We start from the raw sequence: 24,862 nt of genomic DNA on the forward strand, positions 1-24,862 counted from the left end.
GAAGATACCATAGAAATGGAGCATTGGTACGGATGGGAAAGATCTATAATGGTTTCTAAAATCCCAAATCTTTGCCATGGATGGACTACAAAGCGGGAGGGTAGAAAGCACTGTTGATGGGGGTGTTATAAACTTGTACTGTACCTTTAGAAGTCTTGTCAGTTTGCTGTCTCTGTAGTTGACATACTTATTGCCTCCTCTGTCACTCAGGGCGTTGATGCAGTTCCCTAGTGCCAACAATGAGCGGTTGATGTGAGCTCCCTCCTTCATGCGCTGACCTCGGTTCTGAGTCTGCATTACAAGGAAACGATAGTTCAAATATAGATGTACTTCAATGTGAAAGATTATCAAATTGTGAAATATTCACTATTGCTCATGTGAATTCTGTAAACCTTCAAGAGGAACTAAACTATAAACATAAGTAATATGTTGCAATTCAGATGGAAATATTTAGTATTAAATTCCCTTGAGTGCCAGCACTGCTTTGTTTATTTAGTCATTTATACTTTGCTCACTGCGCAGTGGTGGATGTGGGGTGGTATCAGGGGCAGATCTAGACATTCTCTTGGGGCGAGGGGGGGCACAGTAACTCTGATTGATGAGCTCAACTCCTCCCCCTTCACTCCTACCAGGGACAAGCTGCTTGCGGCCGCACACTAGGTTCATGTGTCTGGCCACTCCTCTCTCCGTCTGCATCTTGGCCCCCTGGCACATGTACTTAGTGTGCGTCCGCAAGCAGATTGCCCCCTCTGGTATACAGTGGTATACCGTCCCGCTACTTCTCCTACTGTTTTCATTGTAAAATTATTAAATTCCATTCACTTACATTTTCAATAGCGCCACTAATAAATTTCCACTTCGACCAATACACTGTACGTTACAATTTTTCAATGAAATTCACTGATTTGAGTGACTACGTATACTGCCATAGTAGCAGTATTTTGAGGCAAGTTTTTTTTTTTAACCTCTGACAATAGTAATCACTTTCTTTGTTTTCTAGTATCTACAATAGTTCATTTTCTGTATTGTTGTGCAGCCTCCAATCTTAAAAAGTATACATGGCGCTTCAGCAAAATCCTGCCCATCTTGAAGTTGTTGCCAAATACTGTCTAAGCTGCAGTTTACCTGCCTGTAAAAGGTCTACTGTTACATTCTTGCCAACATTTAACACAATTCCCAGTTACTCTTTGCCATGGGACAGGTGTACCTGTGCGTGGAGCACGCTACACAAACATTGTATGTGGTAACTGATTATTTACACAATCAAAACCAATGTTTGACACAGCATGAGCATATTGAATGCACATTTAATAAGTTATTAGTTATTAATTCACAGTGACCTAGAGCAGCACGAAGTGTAAACATAACTTGTACCAAGGCACTCTGATGAATAATTACATAAAAAGCAAATAGATGTATTGTTCAAAAACAGATAGTACTTGGTATTAACAATTATTTCTGTGACTTTCAGGGTACCCTGTGTACTGTAATGCTAGTGTCATTAGTGTTTATGGAGTCGCAGAGTAACAGAAATCACAGTACTCAACATTATTAATGAAGAGAAATTAGCAAAAATAATGTTTTCACTGAAGGATCACTTCTTAGGTTTATACAGCTAATTTGTAGTAACATAGGGAACATTACATTTCCATATAGGTTAGAATTTATTCAATATGGGCCAGAAAGATCACATAAGAATAGCAAAAGTACACACTGTAAAATGTAAGGTGCATATGACAGCAAAAAGATTACAAGTAACGCATAATACCTATGTAAACAGAACAGAGTCATTAAGTGTCAATGTAAGTGCAAAGGTGCGGTCCTGCACTGTTTGGGACATTATGTGCCTATTTTTGTGCAAATGCATCCGTTTCCATGGGGAATCTTATCTATTTTGGGGAGTCTGTGGGGGAAGCAAAATGTAGCATCTTCTGATGAGAGTCGTTAGGCACATCGTTGTGTTCTGTGTGGGATAGGCACATAAATACACCTACTCCATACCTCTGGGATGTGGGTCAGGCTTATTTGTGTCCAGATTTTAGGTTTTGAAATGTCAGGATGTATGTTACCCATGCATCTATATGCAAAGCATTGAGTTCATTTAGCAAGACAAGTTTTTCGAAGGCAGTGTTTTTTGGGCAGGTGTTCACAGGTTAGTAGAGGGCTACAAAGCATTTTTCTCCCAGAGGAAAATAATGTTCTTTTAAACGTCCTTGAAGGTGGCGGAGAACAGGCCTCGGCCTATACATTTAATGCAACCTTCCAGGCACAATTTATACAGGGAAGCACATAAAGGTGACACATGTAATAACGACAGTCCTGAGTCCACTCACTATCATGATTATTTAGGACATAACTAGCAGAAGGGGGCATTAAACTAAACAGGAATAAAACAAACAAACAATCTGCTCCCCCAAATAAGAGGTATTGTTTCTGCAGGATAATGGAACAGAAAACATATCTACAGCAACAGAAGACAAAGCTATGTTCATAGGCAGCGAGATGAACATAGCTAGGAATAGGAGACGCACAAACAAAGCTCTTAGAGCTATGTGTACAAATTCTAAAACTTAGGAAACAAAATCACAGAACCAATTTGCAATAATGACAAAAGATAATCTGGATATTGAGGCTACTACAGAGTCATGGTGCAAAGAAAATCATGACTGGGTCATAGCTATACCAGGATATACTTTATTTAGGATGGACAGAGTGGGAAGAATTGGAGATGGGGTAGCAATGTATGTGAAAAGAAAGCATAAATACTACTTTAATACAAAGTATTGAAGAAAAAACTGAGGCCCTTTGGGTGACCAAGAAAACAGGGAAAAAGGCTATTCTTTGTACTGGGGTGATATATAGAACATCTGGTCAGGAAGAGGAACTAGCAGGGCATCACTAAATTGCATTAAAAGGAGAGGTAATAGATGCTTGGCTGCATAGGGAGAGGGATCAGTAGCAGAAATAAATAAATAATAATACCACTGTATAGGTCATTGGTACGGCCTCATCCAGAATACTGTGTTCAGTTCTGGAGGCCATATCTCCAGAAGGATATAAATACATTATAGACTGTACAAAGAAGGGCAACTAAAATGGTGCACAACAGCACAAAACTTACCCGGAAAGACTAAAAGATCTTACTATGTATAGTTTGGAGCAGGGAACATGGGGGAGGGGTGGGTGGGGGTCATGATGGAATCTTTCAAATATATCAAATGTTTTTAGCAACGTACAGGAGGGAAATATTCTATAAAGGAAGAGAAGTATTAGTACATGAGGACATGCACTGAAACTGGAGGGAAGAAGGTTCAGAGGAAATGTGGGGGAAAACTACTTCACAGAAAGGGTAGTAGATAAGTGGAATACCCTCCTATCAGAGGTGGTAGAGGCTAATACAGTAGAGCAATTTAAACATGCTTGGGATAGACATAAGGAATTACTAACAAAGAAATAAGGATTAAAAAGGGTTGGAGGTTACCATAAGTTAAAAAATGGGCAGACTGGATGGGCAGAACCTTCTGCTCCACGGGAGGTTTCTGTCCTCCCTGAGCTCGTCTGAGTGCTTCTTATCTGCTGTCAAATTCTATGGGAATTCAATTAGCTGCAAAGTGTCTCGTGACCATCCCGGAGACAGTTCGCGGCTGATATTTTTATAGAAACATCCTCTTATTTTTCCTTGTGCCTCACACAGGTGCGAGAAAAATTGTGTGGATATTTCTAAAGTAGTAACGGTAAAAGTGCAATGATGATTATGGCGATGTTCTGAGGAACATCACGGCTAATTGAATCTGCCTCTATGTTTCTACGTTTCAATGTAACTGAGGCTAATCTTTTTGAAGGTAGTCCTAACATGGTAGTTGGCTGGACTTTGAGGTTGTACTTATACTCTTTCATCATGCACATTTTCAGGCAGATTCACAAACCTGCAGAAGGTCACAAACTAATTTATGAGAACAGTTCCAATATCTGGAATTAAGGTGTGCTGTTGGCATTCTCTTTGTTATTTACAAGGTGGACAATTAGTTGGATTTGTGCAAATAGAAATGTACTGAACTCTCGCATTTGTTGCAGTTCGTAAATCACCTTTATTCAGACAAGGGCAAACATGCACTCAATTCAAATGAATGCCCACCAGATGGCGCTGTCTCCTACTCTAAATTACAATACTCTGCTGACTGGTAGAAGCTATGCAGTGAAAGTCTCTTTGTCCTGAACTAGGCATCAGGTTTCAAATAAAATTGCAGGTTCATTAAAAGCCTTGAAGGCCCTTGTTATGGATAAACAGAGAACAAATTCAGTAAAGTCTTTTCATGGTCAGGGATGATATATAACAAAGTGCTTAAAATGCTTTTACAGAACCTGAAGCTATTATTACTTTAGTACAGAGATTGTAACTCTGTAATTGCATCTAATTGCATCTAAATTTGTTGCCAGTACAGCAGTCAGATCTTCATCATTATTTATATAGCGCCACTAACGCCGTACAGAGAACTCACTCACATCAGTCCCTGTCCCAATGGAGCTTACAGTCTAGATTCTCTAACACCCACACACGGGTCAATTTGATAGTCAATTAACCTACTAGCATGTTTTTGGAGTGTGGGAGGAAACCGGAGCACCAGGAGGTAACCCAAGCAAACACAGGTAGAATATACAAACTCCACACAGATAAGACCATGGTTGGGAATTGATCTGTTGTGAGGCAAAAGTGCTAACCACTAAGCCACCGTGCTGCCCATTATTCCAGCAGTACTTCTGGAGATCACTAGTACCTTAAACTAGTGTATGTAACTGTCCTTATTAAGACACTTGAGCTAATAAACATCATGGCTTCAAGTGCCTGCTTTGATGCCAACTTACCTGCTGTAATTTCTGTGACCTACAGATTAGACCAATCTAATCCATTATCCAGCAGTTCTTTGGTTGGAACTCTGCATCCAGTACCAATGCTCTGCCCGCTACCCTGCAGCTCTGGCCAGTGTGATAGGCAAGGAGGATACATCCACAGCAACCCTGATCTGAAGGCAAGAGGTCAAGAGTACCAGCCAGGTGCCCAGCAAGGGGGTACCCTAGCAGCAAGAGTTACCCAGAAGGACATGGTTCTAGGAGTCGGTGTAGGAGCCTAGTGGTGGCGGCAGCAGGCCGCTCCTACTGCGTTTAGAGGACGCATTTGGGATATAGAAAAGGGGACGGTGGCAAGGCAAGCCAAGCCGGTCCCCAGCAATACAACAGACAGGGTGGCATAAAAGGTCCATCCTGTCATGTAACGACTGGCAGGGGGTCGTTACATGCTAACAGGGAAACGACCTCCTGCCAGGCTTTCAAGCCAAAGCAGGTGTTTGTCACTTCTGAGATAAAAATAATTAATTAACTTAATTTAGGATTTCCTTTCCTCCCTTCTTACACAAACACATGATGGCGATCATCAACACTGACTTCTGATTGGCTGATTTGGGATTTACTCACTCTATGTGAAAGAACTTAGTTCCTTAGTGTGACTGCTATGTTATATGAAGTTACAGCCATCTATTCACATTACTTATTTTAGATTTACATTTGGAAGAAGATTCCCATTTGATTTTTAAAGGAAAAGATAACAGTTTCATAGTACATATGTATGCACCAGTTACATATGCTAGTGGACACATTGTGAAATGCATTCAACTGAACAAATGCGTCTTTTCTTTCTTACACTAGTGGTGCAAATGTCTCCAACTCTTTATAAGCCCCTAAGTGTATATGTAAACTATTGTGTGTGTTTTATTTTATTTATTACTTTATTTATATTATTTACTTGTAATCTTCTTGTCATTATTGTTGTGTATTCAATTTCAATATTAGAAAATTGGTTAAATCAATTATCCGTCCAAAAACCTTTTGTAAAAATCAATAAATATGGCCCTGGCTTATCTGGCCTTATTTGTACCCTGCAGCAACAGAGGACACAACATGCATCTACATAGCATGCATTGCCCACCTCTCTTACTATCTTCAGACCAGAAGGGGGTGTTGGTGATCGCAATAGAGACATCAACTCTGCGTTTAGTCTCCAGCTGTCACTAATCATTGCAGAACTCCATTGGATGAGTTCTACAGCAGCACCCCTTCTTCTAGGCTAAAGACCAGGGGCCTGATTCATTAAGGATCTTAACTTGAGAAACTTCTTATTTCAGTCTCCTGGACAAAACCATGTTACAATGCAAGGTGTGCAAATTAGCATTCTGTTTTGCACATAAGTTAAATACTGACTGTTTTTTAATGTAGCACACAAATACTTGATAGCTTATTTGTACACTGAAATTTAAAGTTGATATTTGTGTGCTACATGAAAAAACCGTCAGTATTTAACTTATGTGCAAAACAGAATGCTAATTTGCACCCCTTGCACTGTAACATGGTTTTGTCCAGGAGACTGAAATAAGAAGTTTCTCAAGTTAAGATCCTTAATGAATCAGGCCCCAGGAGAGGGGAGGGCTTCCCAACACAAAGATGCACCTCTGTTGCTGTGGGTTAACAATATTACTTATTTTACATTTTTCAGAGATTTTACTGATGGTTCACGAACATTTTAGGAATAACACGACACAATAGAACTGAGAGTGGAACTGGGGTTAGAGGAAGCTCAAGGCCAAGTGTCCTGTCTCTCAGGGTCGTTGTTTGGAAAAATATAAAAACTAGAGCCTTAATCAGCAGCATTGTTCTCTTCCACAGCATTCTAACCCATATTCTCTTGTAATGGGTCCTTTATTAGGCACAATGGGAGTTCAGGGTTTCTTTTGTATACTTGTACCTGGGAAGCCCTCTCAGATCCAGCCAGGTCTATCATGAAGAGCCGCCCCACACGGACCTCCTGTGTGATGTTCTTGATGCGATTCTTCTGCCTAACAGTGACTTGGAGGATGGCGTGAGAGCGTGAGGAGGTTTTATTGGCTGCGGTGGGTTCTTGCGTCCTTTGCTTGTTCCCTTTCATTAGCAGCTGCATGATCTAAAGGACACAAAGAGATGAGTTCTTCTGTGGCTGCACGGGCTTAAACGTATAATCCTATATATCAATACCATATGAATAAGCAGAATGTATTTACACTTTATAGTTCTACAGATTTTTATTGAAACAAGAATTCTAATAACAATAATAATAATAATAATAATAATACAGAAAAACATAAGAGACGTAAAACAATAATTTCTGAGTCTTAACAATAAAATTAAAGATGTATTCCATTGCTACTGACAGCTGGAGTAGAAGTGTTTTACATTACTACTGTGAGCAAACTTGCAGGAAACAGGAATACAAAATTGAAGAATTCTGCAATACAATGTGCAGTTGTCCATTGCATTAACTCATATATATATTTTGGAACTTAATTATACTGGCGCCACTATAAAACCTCAGCTTACACAACAGCCCGAGTGTTTCAAGTCTCCTGCTTAACCTGAACCGCTGTTTCACAAATGGTGACCCACCTTCTACCCATTAGAATGTGTTGCTCCACTGCCAGCAAGCTGTTTAAGGACACAAGGTGGGGATGGGGTGAATTATATAGGCAGGATCCTATCAGTAATCAGGTGCTAGTGGCAGTAACCAGTCTTGGGACCCAGCCCAGATTTGAGCACTGAGAGCTTGTCCTCGCACAGCTCATCCTCCTGCTTCCCCCTCCTCCCCTTCATTTGCATCTCAAGTGGTGGCCTTATGATTAACAAGTATTTAGAATTGTATTTATAGTTTTTTTAACTACTAAGCTTCATATAAATTTAAAACAAAACAGAATATCAATATCCACAGATACATGTTCTATTGGCTAACATTTACAGCTATCAATACCCAAGTTGGAAAGGACTTGGAAATAAAGATTAACAGGAAAACACTGGGGGTAAACCAGGGAAAATAGGGGGTGAAGGGGAGAATATGGCGCAGTAAAGATAGACACAAGTGGGATTATGTAGTTTAACTCTGCAAAAATCAAGATAAGGCCTGACATGCTCAGATGTACGTGATCCCTGGTTCTCAGACCTTGATGAAGGCCGCCCTAGAATCCATAAGATTACCTGATAACTGTTCCAAATTATGGGCCACACTTGGTTTATTGTTTTTTTTTTCACAAAGTTGCACTTTCATCTCTATGACTTAAGCTTCCTATTTACTGCAAACTGGAATAAATTAAAATTAACCTAGTGAAATACCTAAGGCCTTCAGATGACCATGGGGACAAGTCCCGAGGGCTGCTTAACAGAACATCAATTCTTGGTTGTGACCTGGTTGTTTCTACCTCCTACTTTATTAGTGCAGATACAGTACTGTGACCACTGATCTTATATACTGGGGAAGCTTTACATATATTTTATGAATGTTCCTTCAATGATCAAATCAAGCTCCTATGATTAGTACATTTTCTATGCCATTATTTAATTTCTCTTTTAGTCCTATTCACATTCTTACAGTTAAACTCCAGTGTAAAGCTAATCTTCCAGCCTGGTCCCTATCCTCCAACTAGTGGGATCACAGACAAACAGAACATGGGAACCACACAGCTTTACAATTGGAGAAGGGGGTTTAGGCTTAGAAATTAGATTTAATCTGGACATCCCATTGACGACAGTGATTATGACTAGCACAGAAATTGAATATATAAAACTACACAATCTTATCTCGTTGTGTGTATGTGTGTAAGTATTGTGTAAACCTCCTTGTAGACAATACGGATACTGTAAAGAAAACCCCATCATTAAGCGCTATCATAGTACCTCTTTGGCGTTGATGGTAGACACCTCTGTAATCCCAGCTACTTGGATTACTCCCTTTGAGTCCTCCCGCAGGTCCAGGTAGCCCAGTGCTGGGTTCAGTAAGTCCCGGATCATTTCATTGTAGATCTGTGAGGTAAACAAGAGATGTTTGACTGGATGGAGAAGCTACCCTGCCTGCAGCTGTATGATTAGAGCATATAACATGGCTGCCACCTGGATATAAGTTCAGCTTATGTTATTACACCTCCTGTCTAGCTCCAACCCTCAGTGATATCACTGGTTCCTAGTGAATTAATAGGCTATATTCATGTATATTGGTTCAGCCCACAGATTGGCTGCCTGGACCTCATTCACATAATACACTCCATGAGAAGATGAAACCACTTTTGTTTTGCACCTGGTCACCATGATTAACGGCCCTGCGGCATCAAGGTGCACAGCTACTCCCCACTATCAGGAGACACCACTGCAAACTAGAAAGGCGTCTAGGGGCTAGATTTACTAAGCTGCGGGTTTGAAAAAGTGGGGATGTTGCCTATAGCAACCAATTAGATTCTAGCTGTCATTTTGTAGAAAGTACTAAATAAATTAAAGCTAGAATCTGATTGGTTGCTATAAGCAACATCCCCACTTTTTCAAACCCGCAGCTTAGTAAATCTAGCCCCAGGTGTGAAATGAGGCGGAAAAATCTCAGGAGGCGTACAGTGCAAAAGTGGAAACGTCACATTAAAGTCCAACCTCCTTAGAATCACTTTACAATCATCCTTTTCATGAAGAAAAAGGTTCAGTTGTTCTCCTAAAATAATTTGGTTTAGCTTCATTTGTGGCTTAAATTATTTATGAGAATGGGACATCAGGGTAAATGTATTATGCTCTGATTTTTACAAATTGCAGATATTTGGCGACTTTGACAGCAAAATTTAAAACAGCAATGTGTTTAAATCAGGCGCGGGCTGGGAGAGGGAAGCCCGGGGGACACACAGACGGCCGCATCGTATGACAGGGGATGCGGCCGCGTCATTGATGACGCGGCCGCATCCCGTCATGTGATGCGGCCGCCGGTGTGCTGACGCGGTCGCATCTGGTATCATCAGATGCGGCCGCGGGTGGAAATGATGCATTTTGCATCGGGGGGCGGCCGGCCGGCCTACCCCCCGACCCAAATAGCCGTCCCTGGTTTATAGGCAAAACTTGCCTGTAAACACATTGCTGTTTTAAATTTTGCTGTCAAAGTCGCCGAATATCGATGATTTTCAAAAATTAGAGCATAATACATTTACTCCCAGGACAGCATTGTTTTACAGTGAGCATAGCGCGCCTAAAAATGCCCTTCTCTGACAAAATGAAACAAAACTGGACTCATGAAAAGTATCTGATCTCTGGCAGGAAAAATATGGCGTAAAAGTCCTTTTGTGGAACTGAAATGTCCATGTACCCCACTGCACAGAAGGAATGTCCCTATAAACATGCCTTATTCTCATTTCAATAAACATGCTCCACAAACTGAAAGTGTCTGTTTGCACTGCTCTACAAAACTAGGGGCACACCAGACCTTGAAAGGAATGCCCTCACTCCAACGCATCTCATTGGCTGTTACAAACGGTCAGAAGTGCAGCGGATCTATCTGCCTGATTTAACACTACCCACAATGTAGACGCGGTCTAAAATGGTGTAGGTCAGGAAGCCCCGCAAGGAACTATGATCTTAACTGCTAACATCACGCAGAGTCACGGCCTTCCCTACAAATACTAGGCGAGAATGGCAGGTAGTGCAGGAACCGAAATCAGAAGTATACCAAGAATGCAGGAACATTGATGCAGATACCGAGAGTAATACTTGGGCCGCTTAGACTGTAAGCCCCATTGGGGCAGGGACTGAAGTGAGTGAGTTCTCTGTACAGCGCTGCGGAATTAGTGGCGCTGTATAAATAAATGGTGGTGATGATGATGATTGCTGGAACAGATACCTGGAACGCTAACATAGATACTGGGATTGCTGGAATAAATACCTGGTGATGAGGGTCCCAGCAATACTGGTCCACTAATACAATTCTGAGCATGAGCAGGGGAAGGCTCAAGTGCAACGATGCCCAATTTGGGCATTTCAGTTCTATTCCCTCCTCTGCAAAAAAAAAAATGTTGCCATGGGGACTGACATTTGCATCTTACACCTTTGGAACAGGTATCACAGCGGTGCAAGTACTGCTACAATATTTCATAATTAGGGTCACCAATGCAAAAGCTGTTCTTGCTGGTGGTAATCACCTATATATATAGGACCCTGCAAAAATTGCTTGTTACCCTTTCATAAATTGGCCCTCAGATCTCTTACCTATTCATAAAGAACACAAAAAATAACTCTGCGATGTCACCTATAGACTGTAAGGTCCTCTTATCTGTCTGTTAATACCCAGTTCTGTTACAGTGTTTATTCCCAATTGTAAAACGTGGAAGCTGGCAGTATAAAAATAAATGGTAATAATAAGTAATAATGTCACCCCTCTACCTAGGCTAAAGTCCTTGTGCAGGATTCACTTGAGAGCACCATTTTATTTACTTGGTACTAAGGGCTCCACAAGACATATAGACAAATGCCTGTGCTTTACATATATACAGCACTTTATTTATTTCTTCAGCAAAAACAATCTTATAATGGCTAGACAAATAACACTACTGTGGTAACAGGATCTCAATTATTTAAATCAATCCTCACACACTAATTTGTTGTTTCCTGGCTGCATGTTTGTATATTTCACCAGAGTGAGCATATAAGACACAGACCACACAATCACCACCTTTTAGGTTCCTCAACGCCTGTAAAGCCTCTATCTGTCACCATGGAGATTATCTGCCCTGCTCCATAGATGGTGCAGCCACGCCAGCAGTAAGTGTTATCAGGGCTTCTGGTGAAACATGAGGAGCAGGAAGAGTCACCAGAAGGGATGTTATGAACCTTACAAGCTATGGAGATGAGTGTTCACTGCGATAAATCGGATACACAGAGACTACCATGTGGGAAACCATGTTTGCCAATAAAGTACATTACATTAGGAACAGTGTAAATATACACTGTTCATGTAGCAAGTGCAAGACACATATACAATCCCACTGCCCACAGAACATACTAGATTCATATGACTATCATTTTATTTATTTTTTAAAATATATTTTTATTCAAATTTTTGTCAAAAAGAAATGGTACAGCATATGATATGATCATACAACTCATAACAGTATTACCATCGAGAGTTTATAATACAGGTAAGTTATAAAACTCAGAACCACCACAGACGGAGTGGTCCTCAAGATTTGTAACATACGGGTAAACGAGAATCAAAAGTATTATGGTTATGAGATATCCGGAGTACCATGAACGGAAAATGGACGGGGAGAGGAAGAGGAAATAACAGAAGTAGAAAACAGAGAGGAGGCGGAATGTGGGGGGGCGGGGGGGGGGGGGGGGGTGTTAGAAGGAAGAACAAAGAAGAAGGAAGGGAAAAGAGGACCTAGCGAGACTCAGCTCAAGCAATTACTGAAGTATCTATATTTTCATTTTTTAAGAAGAGGAATGTGTAGCGGTGAAGTAATCCTGCCACCTATGCCATGTGGAGAGAAATTTGTAAGGGTGATCATTAACTATACTAGTCATGTGCTGTAGGTTATATATATATATATATACCAAACACTTTGGATTAGTTCCGAAACAGAAGGGCTCTCTGATTGTTTCCATTTCTTGGCTATTAAGCATCTAGCTGCGGTCAGGATATGGCCCAGGAGTAACCAAATAATTTTGTGGGTGTCAGGAGGTAGTCGAGGGAGGAGAAAGTAAGATAGATGGAAGGGAGATGTTAAATTAGTTACTTTATAAATAAGGTCAGCTACTTCCTTCCACAAGGGGATGATTTTTGGGCAGTTCCACCAGATGTGGGACAAGGAGCCACGCTGGCCACAGTTATGCCAGCACAGGTCAGAGGTTGTCGGATAGATTGTTTTCAGTTTGGATGGGACTAAATACCAACGGAATAAGTGTTTGTAAGAATTTTCTTTTATCTGTGTACAGATTGAGGATTTGGTGACTGCCTCGCGAATCTCCGTCCATTCCTCAGGATCCAAAGATTCAGCCATCGCCCCCTCCCAGCGGAGCTCATGAGCCTCCTTGTCAGGCAAATTGTGACTCATTAGTAGAGAATAGAAAGTGGATATTAAGCCTTTAGAAGACGTTTTGTTTTTACAGAAGGTTTCTAGGGGGGAGGGATTGTGAGGAGCACGAGGGTCTATTAAGGTGGAGAAAATGTGCCGAATTTGTAGGTATTGATAAAACACGGAGGACGAGAGATGGAAGCGCTCACGGAGATCAGCAAAGGTCGTGGAAAAACCCATTGGGACAATATCGGAAAGAAACAAAATATTCTGTTTTGTCCATTGGGAGAAAGATTTAGGATTGACCCCTGGAGGGAAAATCTGCTGAGGATTAGCCAATGACTGTATCATTTTATATTCGAAGGCAATTTAAAGGCCGACAATGTAAGCCATTTAATGCCCCAGAATGCTGTGTGGACATTCCAGCCCTCCAAAATTAAATTCTGCTACAACGGGAAGGGGACCGTGATGTTCCCTTAATCTCTGTGCAAGAAGTTCAGTGCGCCCCACCCCAACCAACCCAGTAAGGTAAGTGAGGGAAGGAGTAAGGTGGGTGTCAGTCACAGTAAACCTTGAGGGGCCCTTTACAATGTGTACATGGGGCCCCAAAACATCTAGTTACATTTCGGAGTATGAAAATGTATTTTTCTCCACTACCATCACCACTTACTTCTAAGTAGGACATGAGGACCTCATATTCCATATCATCACTGGTCTCTTCGATGGCTTTGAATAGATCATTAAGAGTCCTTATATATATCCCAGGTTCTCGGTCTGTGCCCAGCATCGTGTATGTCTTGCCACATCCTGGGAAATAATAGTGGGTAATATAGGTGCAAGTAAAATAACAACAAAACAAGTAGGATGTTCACTATGTATTGTGAATACCTAGACTATTTATAATGCCCAATTTGTAGATACCACATTGCAGATCAAAGTTCTCTCTTTTTTCAAGTTATGATGTGGTTATAAATAAGTAAGGAAATGAAAACACGCGCTCTATCGTGGATTTACTAAATCGACTGCTAAATATATTTGAAAATAGAGAACAAAGGTAAATTCAGGCCATGTAATATCCTATCAGTTACACAGCTCCACTGTTCAAGCCCAAAATATTGATTCCCAAAGAATCATCTGTCTTGTTGCCTTAGTAACAGAAGATGTAGGTAATCTACTGAGGACAACAACCTGTTCACACATGAATGAGCCTCTAGCTTAACCTTGCCTATGCTGGCAATGCATTATTGCATTATGCTAGATGGTGAGCTTTGTGGTTTATAGTAACACAAGACTAACGATAAGGCAGACAATGCGCCTGCACTGAGGCCCATTCCAGATCACACATTTTAAAACCTTTTATTTTATTTCATAATTTGTATTTTTTATTCTGGGGAGTCTAGGGTGAAAGCGGAGGTATCTCATGCCTAAGTGATGGTATTAGTTCCTAATGGATTCATGCACTGAATTTTGTCTCACCCACCAAATTATGTGTAGAGGATTATAGATCCACTTCACATTGACAGAACTCACCTGTGGGCCCATAGGCAAATACTGTGGCATTGTAACCCGAGATGACTCCTTCAATCAGACCTTTGGTGGTGAGACGGTACACAGTATCCTGTTAAATAAAAAAAAAGATGTTGAAGGTTTGTCTTGGAGCTGCCAAGAAACATTAACATTGTTTCCTGTTTTAACTGCATATATAAAAATAAATCTGTATACATCATGTTAGCTACTTGTGTTACAACTTGTAAAACTATTTCCTTGTGGATTAAAGGGACATCTCCACTAAAAAAATAGATCAGTCAGTGAGTTTCCTGTATAGCTTTTGACAGGCTGACCAGAACACCATGGGCTAGATTTACTAAGCTGCGGGTTTGAAAAAGTGGGGATGTTGCCTATAGCAACCAATCATATTCTAGCTATCATTTTGTAGAAGGTACTAAATAAATGAAAGCTAGAATCTGATTGGTTGCTATAGGCAACATCCCCACTTTTTCAAACCTGCAGCTTAGTAAATCTAGCCCCATATCCTGCACTAAGAAATCATAACAAGGATGAACAAACTTGTGTTATGCTCTAAAAACTGGTGGGTGAAGCATTGACTCAAAGGGCTGCCATATAAATGTCATTACCCAGAAGTCTGCAGTCCTGAGAAGGCGTGGCTAATATAGATTAAATGCATTGGACTCCTCCATTATTAAACTCCATCATTCAGGGTCCGATATATTAATGCACGCAAAATGGATGTAAATTGCTTTTTGATTTTCTAAAACGCACAGAAATTGGGCATACACACGGCTGTATTCACTTACGAGCAGATCTGAAGAAATGTCTCTTGTTGAACACAGGCCTAGATATGCTCTGCTTTGCCAGACAAAATACATTAAAATGTTCCGAATAGGCTGCTGAGTCGAGTCTTGTCCCCCGGGCTAATATTTGCCAGCCCTCCCCTGACTGCAAGAAATATCCAATACATATGTACAACATAACGGTTCAAAAAAATAGAAGTATTCAATGAGTGTCACCTGTTAATAATGTAGTCATTAATGATAAAATATTTTTTTTAAAAGTATCCCCCCCATTAAATACATGAATCATGATGTTATTATTATCTACCTTACATAAAATGCAATTTTACAGATGCTCCTGATTGCAAACACATGTTCTAGCATGTATACACATCTGTCATTACCATCAGTCGGCACTTACACCTGCCCGGTACCTGGTGTAAGTGATACGACAGAAAACCACATGCCATTGAAATGCTCATAGTTTGAATTAGACATTGCTGCGTACGCTCCAGCTTGGCACGCTCCTACTGTACATTGACTAAGTGCATGCGACCAGTTCTCTCCCCGTTCCTCCCATGAAATCGTAGGCTGACGCAAGGGTCCTTTGCGCTCAAAGATGAAATGGATGTTGCTGCGTTCACTGGTGTATAGTCGGCTCTGGGCAGGGGCAGGGAGATTTCACACAAAATACGGCACACACTGGCATTTAAGTGTCTCCTAGCATTAAATAATGCAATCGGCTGAAGGACGTCCAATCCCTTTAAGGGGAGATCTTTAGTCATAGCTAGAAAATACTTTTTTTTACACATGCAATCAGTGGTTGAAGTGGACATTTAGAAGTGACTGAATGGAAATTTAGAAGTTGGGAGTATGGAAAATGTAAATGAATGGAAATTGATAGTTTTACAATATAGGCAGTATGAGAAGTGGCGGTATGACATACCCCTGTATACCAGCCCACTTCCACCACTGCATACAAGCAATAAAAACATCCGTACCATTGTTGAAGGAAGTAATAAATATTTGTGCTTGATTGTTTTCTGCTTGGCTAGAGACAGTCCGAGCAGGGCCATCTTAACAACATTATGGGCCCCCGGGCAAAGCAGTGCACCGGGGCCCCTAGATATAGATATAGATATATATATATAGATGTATACAGATACAGATATAGATAGATAGAGATAGAGATAGATAGATGTACTTGCTCAGTGACCCTTGTAGGTTTTTTTTGCAGGTTTTTTTCTTTTGAAGGATTATTTATTCTCATTAAGAACCGTGTCTATGGGGCCCCCTTGCCCGTGGGGCCACCGGGCAGCTGCCCATCGTGCCCAATGGAAAAGATGGCCCTGAGTCCGAGCACAGTACTAATCTACACAAATTCTAACACTTAAAATTGGAAAGTCAAATTGTATCTCTGTCAAATTTTATTCTTACTTTTCTGTCCCTAACAAGATTCATTCATGCAAATCAAGAAGAAAGAGAAAAAAAAAGAACTGGATCTAATGGTGCAATATGTGGTTTATATATTAAATATATTTCCATTAAGCAATAATTGCTAGCAATTCACCCCCGTCAATGCAATTCATTTATTTGGCTGGATTTTATAACCGACAAGCAGATTCATATATTCGGGACTGAATGCTAGATACCAGGAATAATAATTGTTTTATATGTGGAGATATCGTTCCCCGAGGGACAATATATATAAATTAAATAGAAATCGGTCATTGAAAGGAAAAACATTTCTGTATAAATATATGACAATTTAAAATCAGAAATTTACATGGAAACAGCTATCTTGAATATTTACTAGAGTACTATACTAAGTGACCTATCAGCTATTCCAGTTTAGAAAGTGGGGACATGAATTTATAAACACCGCCTTCTATATAACTAATAGATTCATCACCATACACAGCATTTTTTAATCACTTTCTTGCACTTTTTCACTTTATATTTTGCTGGGGTTTTTTTTATAATATTTTATTTAACAATAAAAGTTACGTTTTAATTAATGTTGTGGTTTAATGTATAAAGGAAATATATTCAGATATAAACCACATAGTGCATCATTAGATCCAGCTCTTTTCTCCCCTTTTTTCTTGATAATGGATAGATAAAAGCTTTAATGAGTACATGTGGTTGTAGGAATTAACTAGTGCGACAATAACCCCAACAAAGATTCATTAATGTACTGTTAAGAGCAATACTGACATACTCTACAGGATCCAGTGTTAACCTCTATAGCTGAAGCCTCTGCACCCTGCATTGCCCCAGGTCTTAGCGCCAAATTATATTTATTAAAGTGCAATCAGCCATTAAAACGGAGAAAACAGCGTTTTTCTCCATAAAATGGTCAGAACCCATTTAATATTTCTGAACACAGTCCCCATATATTTATATGGGGGCTCCAAAGTTCTGCAATTCATTAAGCCTTGAAATGCTTTGCTTTCGGCAGCAAGGTAACGCTATCTCAGGATGGCCTTACCTGTCATTTTCTGTGGGATCCAGCTGAAGCATCTCCGACTTTGCTGGATCCCTCACCTGTGGAAGTGCTAGACGCATTTCCTCCATTCACCGGCAGCGCTATAGTAAAAAGAGTCCGTGCTGGAGGGGTGACTTCGGGAAGCCCCGACATGGTCAATTGCACTGGTGCATTATGATTGTCACCACGCTGTTTTAATACATAGACCCTAAGGGCCTTTGTCATTAATAAACGGATATTCTGGTTTTGTGGATATCATCTGCAAAACTCACGCTTCACATGCTGAGAACCGGACGATACTCATCAGAGCAAAGCCACGTCCAAGTCATCTTCGAGCGCAAACGACACTTACTACAGCCTCAAATTCCAGGAGTGAACGGGGTGGGGAATGGGTGGATTCAAGTAGGCAATATTCAGTAAGGGAGATCCTGTGCACTATGTTCAAGTCAAACTCAGGCGTACACAGAACTACGCTGGTTTTCTGCCTTATCTCTTCAACTGTGGGGGCTAGTTTAAGTTCCGAATACTAGTGCTGACGGCAGAGTATGTATGTGAAAACATGTGCTGGCAGCCAGGTGCAACCGTAAAAATATCTTATGTACAGTAAACATTAAGGACAGCCTAAAGGGAAATTTAAAACAATTTTTTATATGTCATTTATAATCATAAATAACTATATTATTGACAGGTAACATTACTTGCGTAATATATTTTTTCTGTGCATTCTTTTGAGACTTTATATTCCACATAGGTATTGTACGTATCCTGCAGTGTTTGGTCTAACAGAACATAGTAAACATACACCAGTAGTCATCACCACACGTATCTTTAGATCCGTTCCTTGTTGACTTCCGAAGTAGAGCTGATTGACGTGCGGTTTAAAACAAACGCACAATGCAGTCAGTATGCGCGCCTTAATGACTCAGGCTGTAAATGTTTGCAGTTAAAAGCAGTATTCAGTATTGTTGGCTTAGCAAATCAAACGTCAATCAAATTAAGATAAAAACAACTTGTTAAAACACAGAATTTTCACACAGATATGATGACTTTTGTTGCATTTATCTTGCATCCAAAATGCATAATCAAAATTTTAAAATGAGCGTGAGCTGTACATAATGAATTTCTACATTCTTAATCACACAAAAGCCTTTCACCGCGTTGTCACACTTTTGCTTTTGTTGCAGAATCATAGAACAAGTCTTCACTGTAAATGCTTATACTGCAGGTAGTAATTGCCAAGTGACAAAATAAGTCTCCTTGAAAGGAGAAAGGCGACAGAAGTAATCTCAAAGCAATTATCTGCTTTAGATGTAATCATAGATTTATCCAATTTGTTTGTAAGGGCCATTAACACTCGCCAACACATCTCTAAACACTGTGCTGAGTGATGTATGCCAAGGATTTTCAATTTCAGCTCTTTGGGTTAAACTATGTCAATAACTTGCAGCGGCAGCAGGATAAGTATAGATGTTTAAAGTGATTCTGTGGTAGGGCTGAATGAAACATATAGGGCAACTATTTCCATGCCTTGCACAGCATAAATCAGATTAAAGTACTTTGATTCCCATAAACAGGGGGTGTTGAGTAGGATAGGACACATAGGCATGTAAGTTGCAGAAGTATAGCTGTTTCCATAAAACAATTATTTTCAGCACTTATCAAACATAAGTCTACCTCCCCACTGTCCTGATAGAGGGGGGACAGTCCAAATAGCTGAGAAATTAGGAGATATATCCTATCCCCACTCACCATGGTGACTGCCACTAGTGGGCGTAACAAATACAGGGCATACTCAGAGGAAGGGAGAAGGTGTGGACGGCCTGCACGTCTGCATTTTTAAATGTGTTTCATGGGCGTGAAATAATGTGCAACTTGTTTTTATTTTACAGGCATAAATAAAATCCTTCTCTAAACAAAAAGGTATTCAGTTTCCTAGTACCAAAATAACCATGGTAAATTACCAAATTACCATGTACTTAATTTAGACATTTACCATAATAATCCTGCAAGTATTTTATATAAGGGGAGTAAATCACACCTTCAGGGGTATATTTATGAAAAGGCCTATTTTCACTTTGCCCAATTCAACAAAAGTGTTACCATGAGCAATAGAGATAACCCTGCGGGAAGAAAGATTTGTCAGCTTTTGTGGGCAAATTCTTCCCCAAGCCAAAGCATGGGAAAGCCTGATTAGGAAGTATTGTGATGGCAATTCCCCTACACATGAAGACTCTTACTATTCCAGGCCAGTATCATCCAGAGGCATGACATTTATTTGATAAATAGCGACATTATTGAATTTTTAATACCAAAATTAGCGGCAATTAAAATTTGCCCCAAATGGACCATTAATAATAAATAAGCCCCTATATGTCCCATATGGCTAACTCTACATCCGGAACGATAGGTTAACAGAACAGATACAACCAAATACAGTGGGTCTAAATCATTAAGAAGAACAAAGTATAAAAAAGCAGCAACTTTGCGCCTGGGCAAAACCATGTTTCATTGGAGGGGGAGGTAAATTTAAAATGTGCGGACAGAATTATAGTTTGGGTAGGACATGTCCTAGATCAACTTTCAATTTCAGTGTACTCATAAAAGTAAAGCTATCGAGTATTTGTGTGCTACATGACAAAACAGCCAGTATTTAAGTTATGTACAAAATAATAAACTAATTTGCACCCCGTGCATTGTAACATGGTTTGTCCCAGAGAACATTAACTCCTTTTTTGCCTTACTTTCCTTAATGACTTAAGGCCCAGTATGTGTAGCAATCAGGGTAGTAGTGGAAGGAACTTGAGCTGGCTGTGACTACTATATACTTTGTGGGTTCAGGGACACTTGTTTCTTTACTCTTGGTTTGTAACCATTGAAACATCATTATGGTGCAACTAACAGATTTAGAATTGGTGCAAATATACTGCACAACACTCCTGCAAGTATTCAAATCTAGACAGTCTATATGTACTACACAAGCTGAAGTAGTGCTTCTGTGGTTACAAAAGTGGACCTGGAAGCAGAGGTGGAAGACAAGACGGGACCAGCGGAGTAGTCAGGTATGGAACAATGTTTTAGTCAGACTTGTAACATATCCATAAAATGTAATAGTAGTATTTTTTAAAATGTTAGACGTGCATGGCTTTGTCTTTGCAGTCACCAGCTAGCAGAGATGAAGATGTGGCAGAAGCCTATTTAACAAGCAATATAGCAGTTCTGATACAATACCGGTACTGTTATTGCCATCTCTGGGTGGTGATTACACATAAAAATGATTTAAATACGGCTTTATTTGAGTAAACCTTTTTTTGTATGTGAAAACGGTTTTAAATATAAATATTTTTTTTTATATTTTGAAACTTTTGTTAACAAATGGGCTTTTGGTTTCACTGCATATGTGCAATCCGGCAGGCTGGCTCTTCCATTTGTGTGTCTGCAATGATTGGCCCGGTAAGGCGGCAATGTAACCCTTACCACTCCAGTCCAGTATCTCTGGGGCAGAGCTTTGCTCAGCTGCCCTGGCAAATATTTTTTCGATCAATTGCGGTGATGATGGATTTTTATCCCCACTATAAATGGCAATTAAAAGAATCAATCTTATTGCAAGAGAAAGGAGCCTCTTGATAAATATTCCTTAGAGTTTTGCTCAATCAGAGGAACCAATAGAGTTTATAATATAACATATTTGTCTGCATCCTTAGTTTTCATGAAAGGGGGTGTCGGGGCCATGTCCATAAAGTTCAAGCCTACCTGGGACCCCTTCACTCAAGAATGAATGCTAGGAATTGAATCCCATGATGTTTTTATCCCAATTTGTGCAGATTGTGTTCCTCTCGCAATTTCAATGCAACTTCACCCGTAACCTTTGCAATCTTTATAGATTCCCCTCGGTTTTTGACAGAACAAAAACACTAAAGCACAGAAACAACTAAGGGTTTGCACACATCTGTGCAAGTAATGCGCAATCTCATCATCTTACACTGGTCTCTTTTTCTCTGTTGTATTGTGCACAAGTATTCATATCCTAGTGACACCTTAGACACTGAGCAATCCCAGTGAGGGATCTGAGGAGGTGTCACTTAATCATGTCCCAGTACAATCCATGATAGGCCAACACCTGTGATCGCCAACAGTTGACCTGTCCCAGAGCATTGGAATTTATGGGGAGGAAGGGGGTTAAAAGACCATGTTTGGGAGGACTCTGTCCAGTTTTGTTAAGCACAGGCTGGGGATCAAGGTTCTGACTGATTTATATGAGCAGAATTGTGGACAGCTCCACAACAAGTATCAGTTGACCCAAACCACCTCACTGTTTCTACGGGATCCAGGTCACCACAGTGGGCTCAAAATCTGGGAGATTCTATGCCAGATTTTAGCAACAGTGTGAGGGATATGACCCCAGCACATACCTGGTGGAGATTAGACCAATGGACTGCTATTCTATGCCCTTTGCAAGCTTGAGCACTAGGAGAGGACAAAAAGTTGGTTATATTACTCGGTTGTTGTTTGTATGTTTCTCTTTTGTGTCAGCACTTTTATTGTTTATTGGAATTGTTCTGCTAGTTGCTGTGATCTCCTGGAGACTGAAGGAAAGGTACTTTAGTTTTCATCAACCTCGGTGGGAGCTTAGATTCCTACCAGACAGTGTACCCAGTCCCTCAGGTTACCACTTAGACCTTAGACACAACTGAGCTGAGCCTAATTTTGGCGTTGGGATAGTCCTTTCCCCTGGATAACATTACATGAGCATGACAAGAGCAAGCGTCACACATAGATCAAGGTGCAGAAGGCTGAAGAATAATGCAAGTGAAGTGGTAACACAACCCAGAATACAAAGAGGCAACATGATCCTGCAAAGGAGGTAACTTCATCTCCAAGCAGACTTGTGTTTCGTCTGTTCTCTTTCTTAGCGGAGAGGATTTCTATCAAGGGCAAAGATTTCTTGCCAGACAAGAAGGAAATAATGACATAAAGTAAAAGTGCAATGGAGAAGAAAGCAGAGAGCAAAGACTGAAAACACCTGAGAGTAAACAGACAAACGGGGTGAGTTAGTACAACAGGAGAACAATAGAGAAAGGATCATGATGAATTGGAGAGTAGAATATGAGGACAAGAATGCAGCCGAGACTGTAAATCAAGAGGTCACCTTTACTTCTGAACACACGAAGGCTCAGTGAGCATGGAGAAAAACAAATGCGGATTTACAATAATGAGCTGGGTGTAAGGAGCCATTGAGGATCATCTATATAGACACATCTTACACAGGCACAGTACATCTATATATACCCAGTGGTGGAATTTTGGGTCTCTACAAATTCCTAGTCCATATCCAGTAATGTGGGTCTGTAGGTGGTACTGCACAGATAACACCTAGCACAGTGAGAATCTTACCACTGGTCACAGACTGCTATCACATTTGCCCCCTCCACTCCATTCATTTATTCCTTGCCATTTTTTTCCAATGTACTAATTATATTTCCTACAACGGCTCAAAGTAGGGGGACATCGGAGTTGCCATTATTTCAAGTGACACATATTTCCTTAGTTTAAATACATTGGTTTTTGTGTGTATATTCATGTGAATTGTGCTTTATTTGTAGCATTTTGGTTTCAGGAACACTTTAAAATATGCTCAATTTCCTCCCTATTTGAAAATCTAAATATCTTTCCCTGCAAAAAAAAATGTTTTCGTGGATTTGGCACATAGTTCAGTGCAATAATGCACCAATCCTGCAGAACTGTGGAACGTTCCCCATTCACCCATCATCCCGAGCGTAAACTGCCAATTGTCATGCAAATCCATATCTATAAAAATAGGTACACAGTTCATAAATACACTTCTGTGATGTCACCACCGCACTTGAAGGACTCTTGCATGGTACCTCTGGGTCATAAGTGACACTTTCTATCTTTCTACAGAGTAAGTGACCTGAGACTCCTTAATTGAAACCTGAAAATCTGATAGCTTACACCAAGAACTATCAGATTTGAAACAGTTATGCAGGATTTGTCATTTACTTTTTTATTCTTTATTCTCACATGAACTAGCAAAACAGTTGTGAAATCACAGCCCTCCCCAATAATGCAGACATATTAAAATGTGAATTATACAAACATCACAGCCTGGAGAATTCAGCAGCAAGCGAGTCTCGTCTATTTACATGGTTTCATCTAAAGCTGGGCACAGACTACAGAATTTTCCGACCAATGTGTTATCTACAACGATTGTACCTACAAAGTTCTGGTCTGTCGGTTGAACCATATGTACACACTATACACGTTTTACACGATTTTTTAACGATTTAGCATCGGGCTGTGTTTTTTGTCTGTCGTAACTTTGTCTCAAAAGATTGTGACTCGGTACACACTGAAGCGATATATGGCCTCCCTGCAACAATATGCTAAATAAATTTGAATATAGCACATTATTCCCATGTAATTGATGTTTTGACACCACACCACATGGGAGACGTAGACACAACATCATACATTTAAATACACACGCCCAGAAAGGAGTCGCTGTTTGAGGAACTATCGCAGTTGGTCAAGTAATTGGTTGTGATATTGTACTGCAGGATTGGAACGAATGAGATTTATAGTTCTGCTGAACAATCAATTGAAACGACGATTGGTACTTTGGAACGACTATCATTCATAATTTAAGTGTACACACTAATGTGGTATTGGCCCTACCATTCGTTTATCGCTCGACTGACCCAATAGTCGGCTGAAAACACTGTACAATTAGTGACAAGCTTTGTATGGCTTCTTTGTTTCAAAGTAGATTTAGTAATGCTTTCCTTATCTAAGCAGCAATTACTTACTAGTGCACTTGGAGATATGATAAGCTGTCTCATAACATGCCTGTTTGTGGGGTCGTCATGGTCAAAAAATATTGTGCCATTCACGTGTGGCAAACGGAGGAGTCTGACCGGCATACATAGGCAGCCGTAGATGCTGCACAATCTTTATCTACTCGCCTTAAAAAACGTTTAAGTCTGTTACAAAACATTTGAAGACACACTGTCATGTAAAAGAAGATAGGTGAATCCTGAACTGCACATCCCTTATATATATCATCACCCGGTATTCTGGGCTGTATCCTACAAATGGACCGTTATACCCCCAATCTACATTAAGACATTGCCTGGATAAAAAAAAAGACATTTGCTACATGACAGTCAGAGCAATTGAGGTGA

General features: G+C 40.2%; 1 protein-coding gene across 2 annotated transcripts in view; it reads right to left on the minus strand.

Moving 5' to 3' along the window:
* KIF19 (kinesin family member 19) overlaps positions 1-24,862 on the minus strand; it is a 63,997-nt gene that overhangs the window by 22,749 nt on the left and 16,386 nt on the right. For both annotated transcript variants that reach the window (XM_075216831.1, XM_075216832.1), the window contains 5 exons: positions 14,415-14,502; positions 13,555-13,691; positions 8,746-8,871; positions 6,794-6,988; positions 145-291 (listed from right to left, as the gene is read on the minus strand). In XM_075216831.1, coding sequence (XP_075072932.1) covers positions 145-291; positions 6,794-6,988; positions 8,746-8,871; positions 13,555-13,691; positions 14,415-14,502 — 693 coding nt within the window. The remainder of the gene's footprint in view (positions 1-144; positions 292-6,793; positions 6,989-8,745; positions 8,872-13,554; positions 13,692-14,414; positions 14,503-24,862) is intronic.

This window comes from Mixophyes fleayi, chromosome 6, assembly GCF_038048845.1.
Source record: "Mixophyes fleayi isolate aMixFle1 chromosome 6, aMixFle1.hap1, whole genome shotgun sequence".
NCBI lineage: Eukaryota > Metazoa > Chordata > Amphibia > Anura > Limnodynastidae > Mixophyes > Mixophyes fleayi.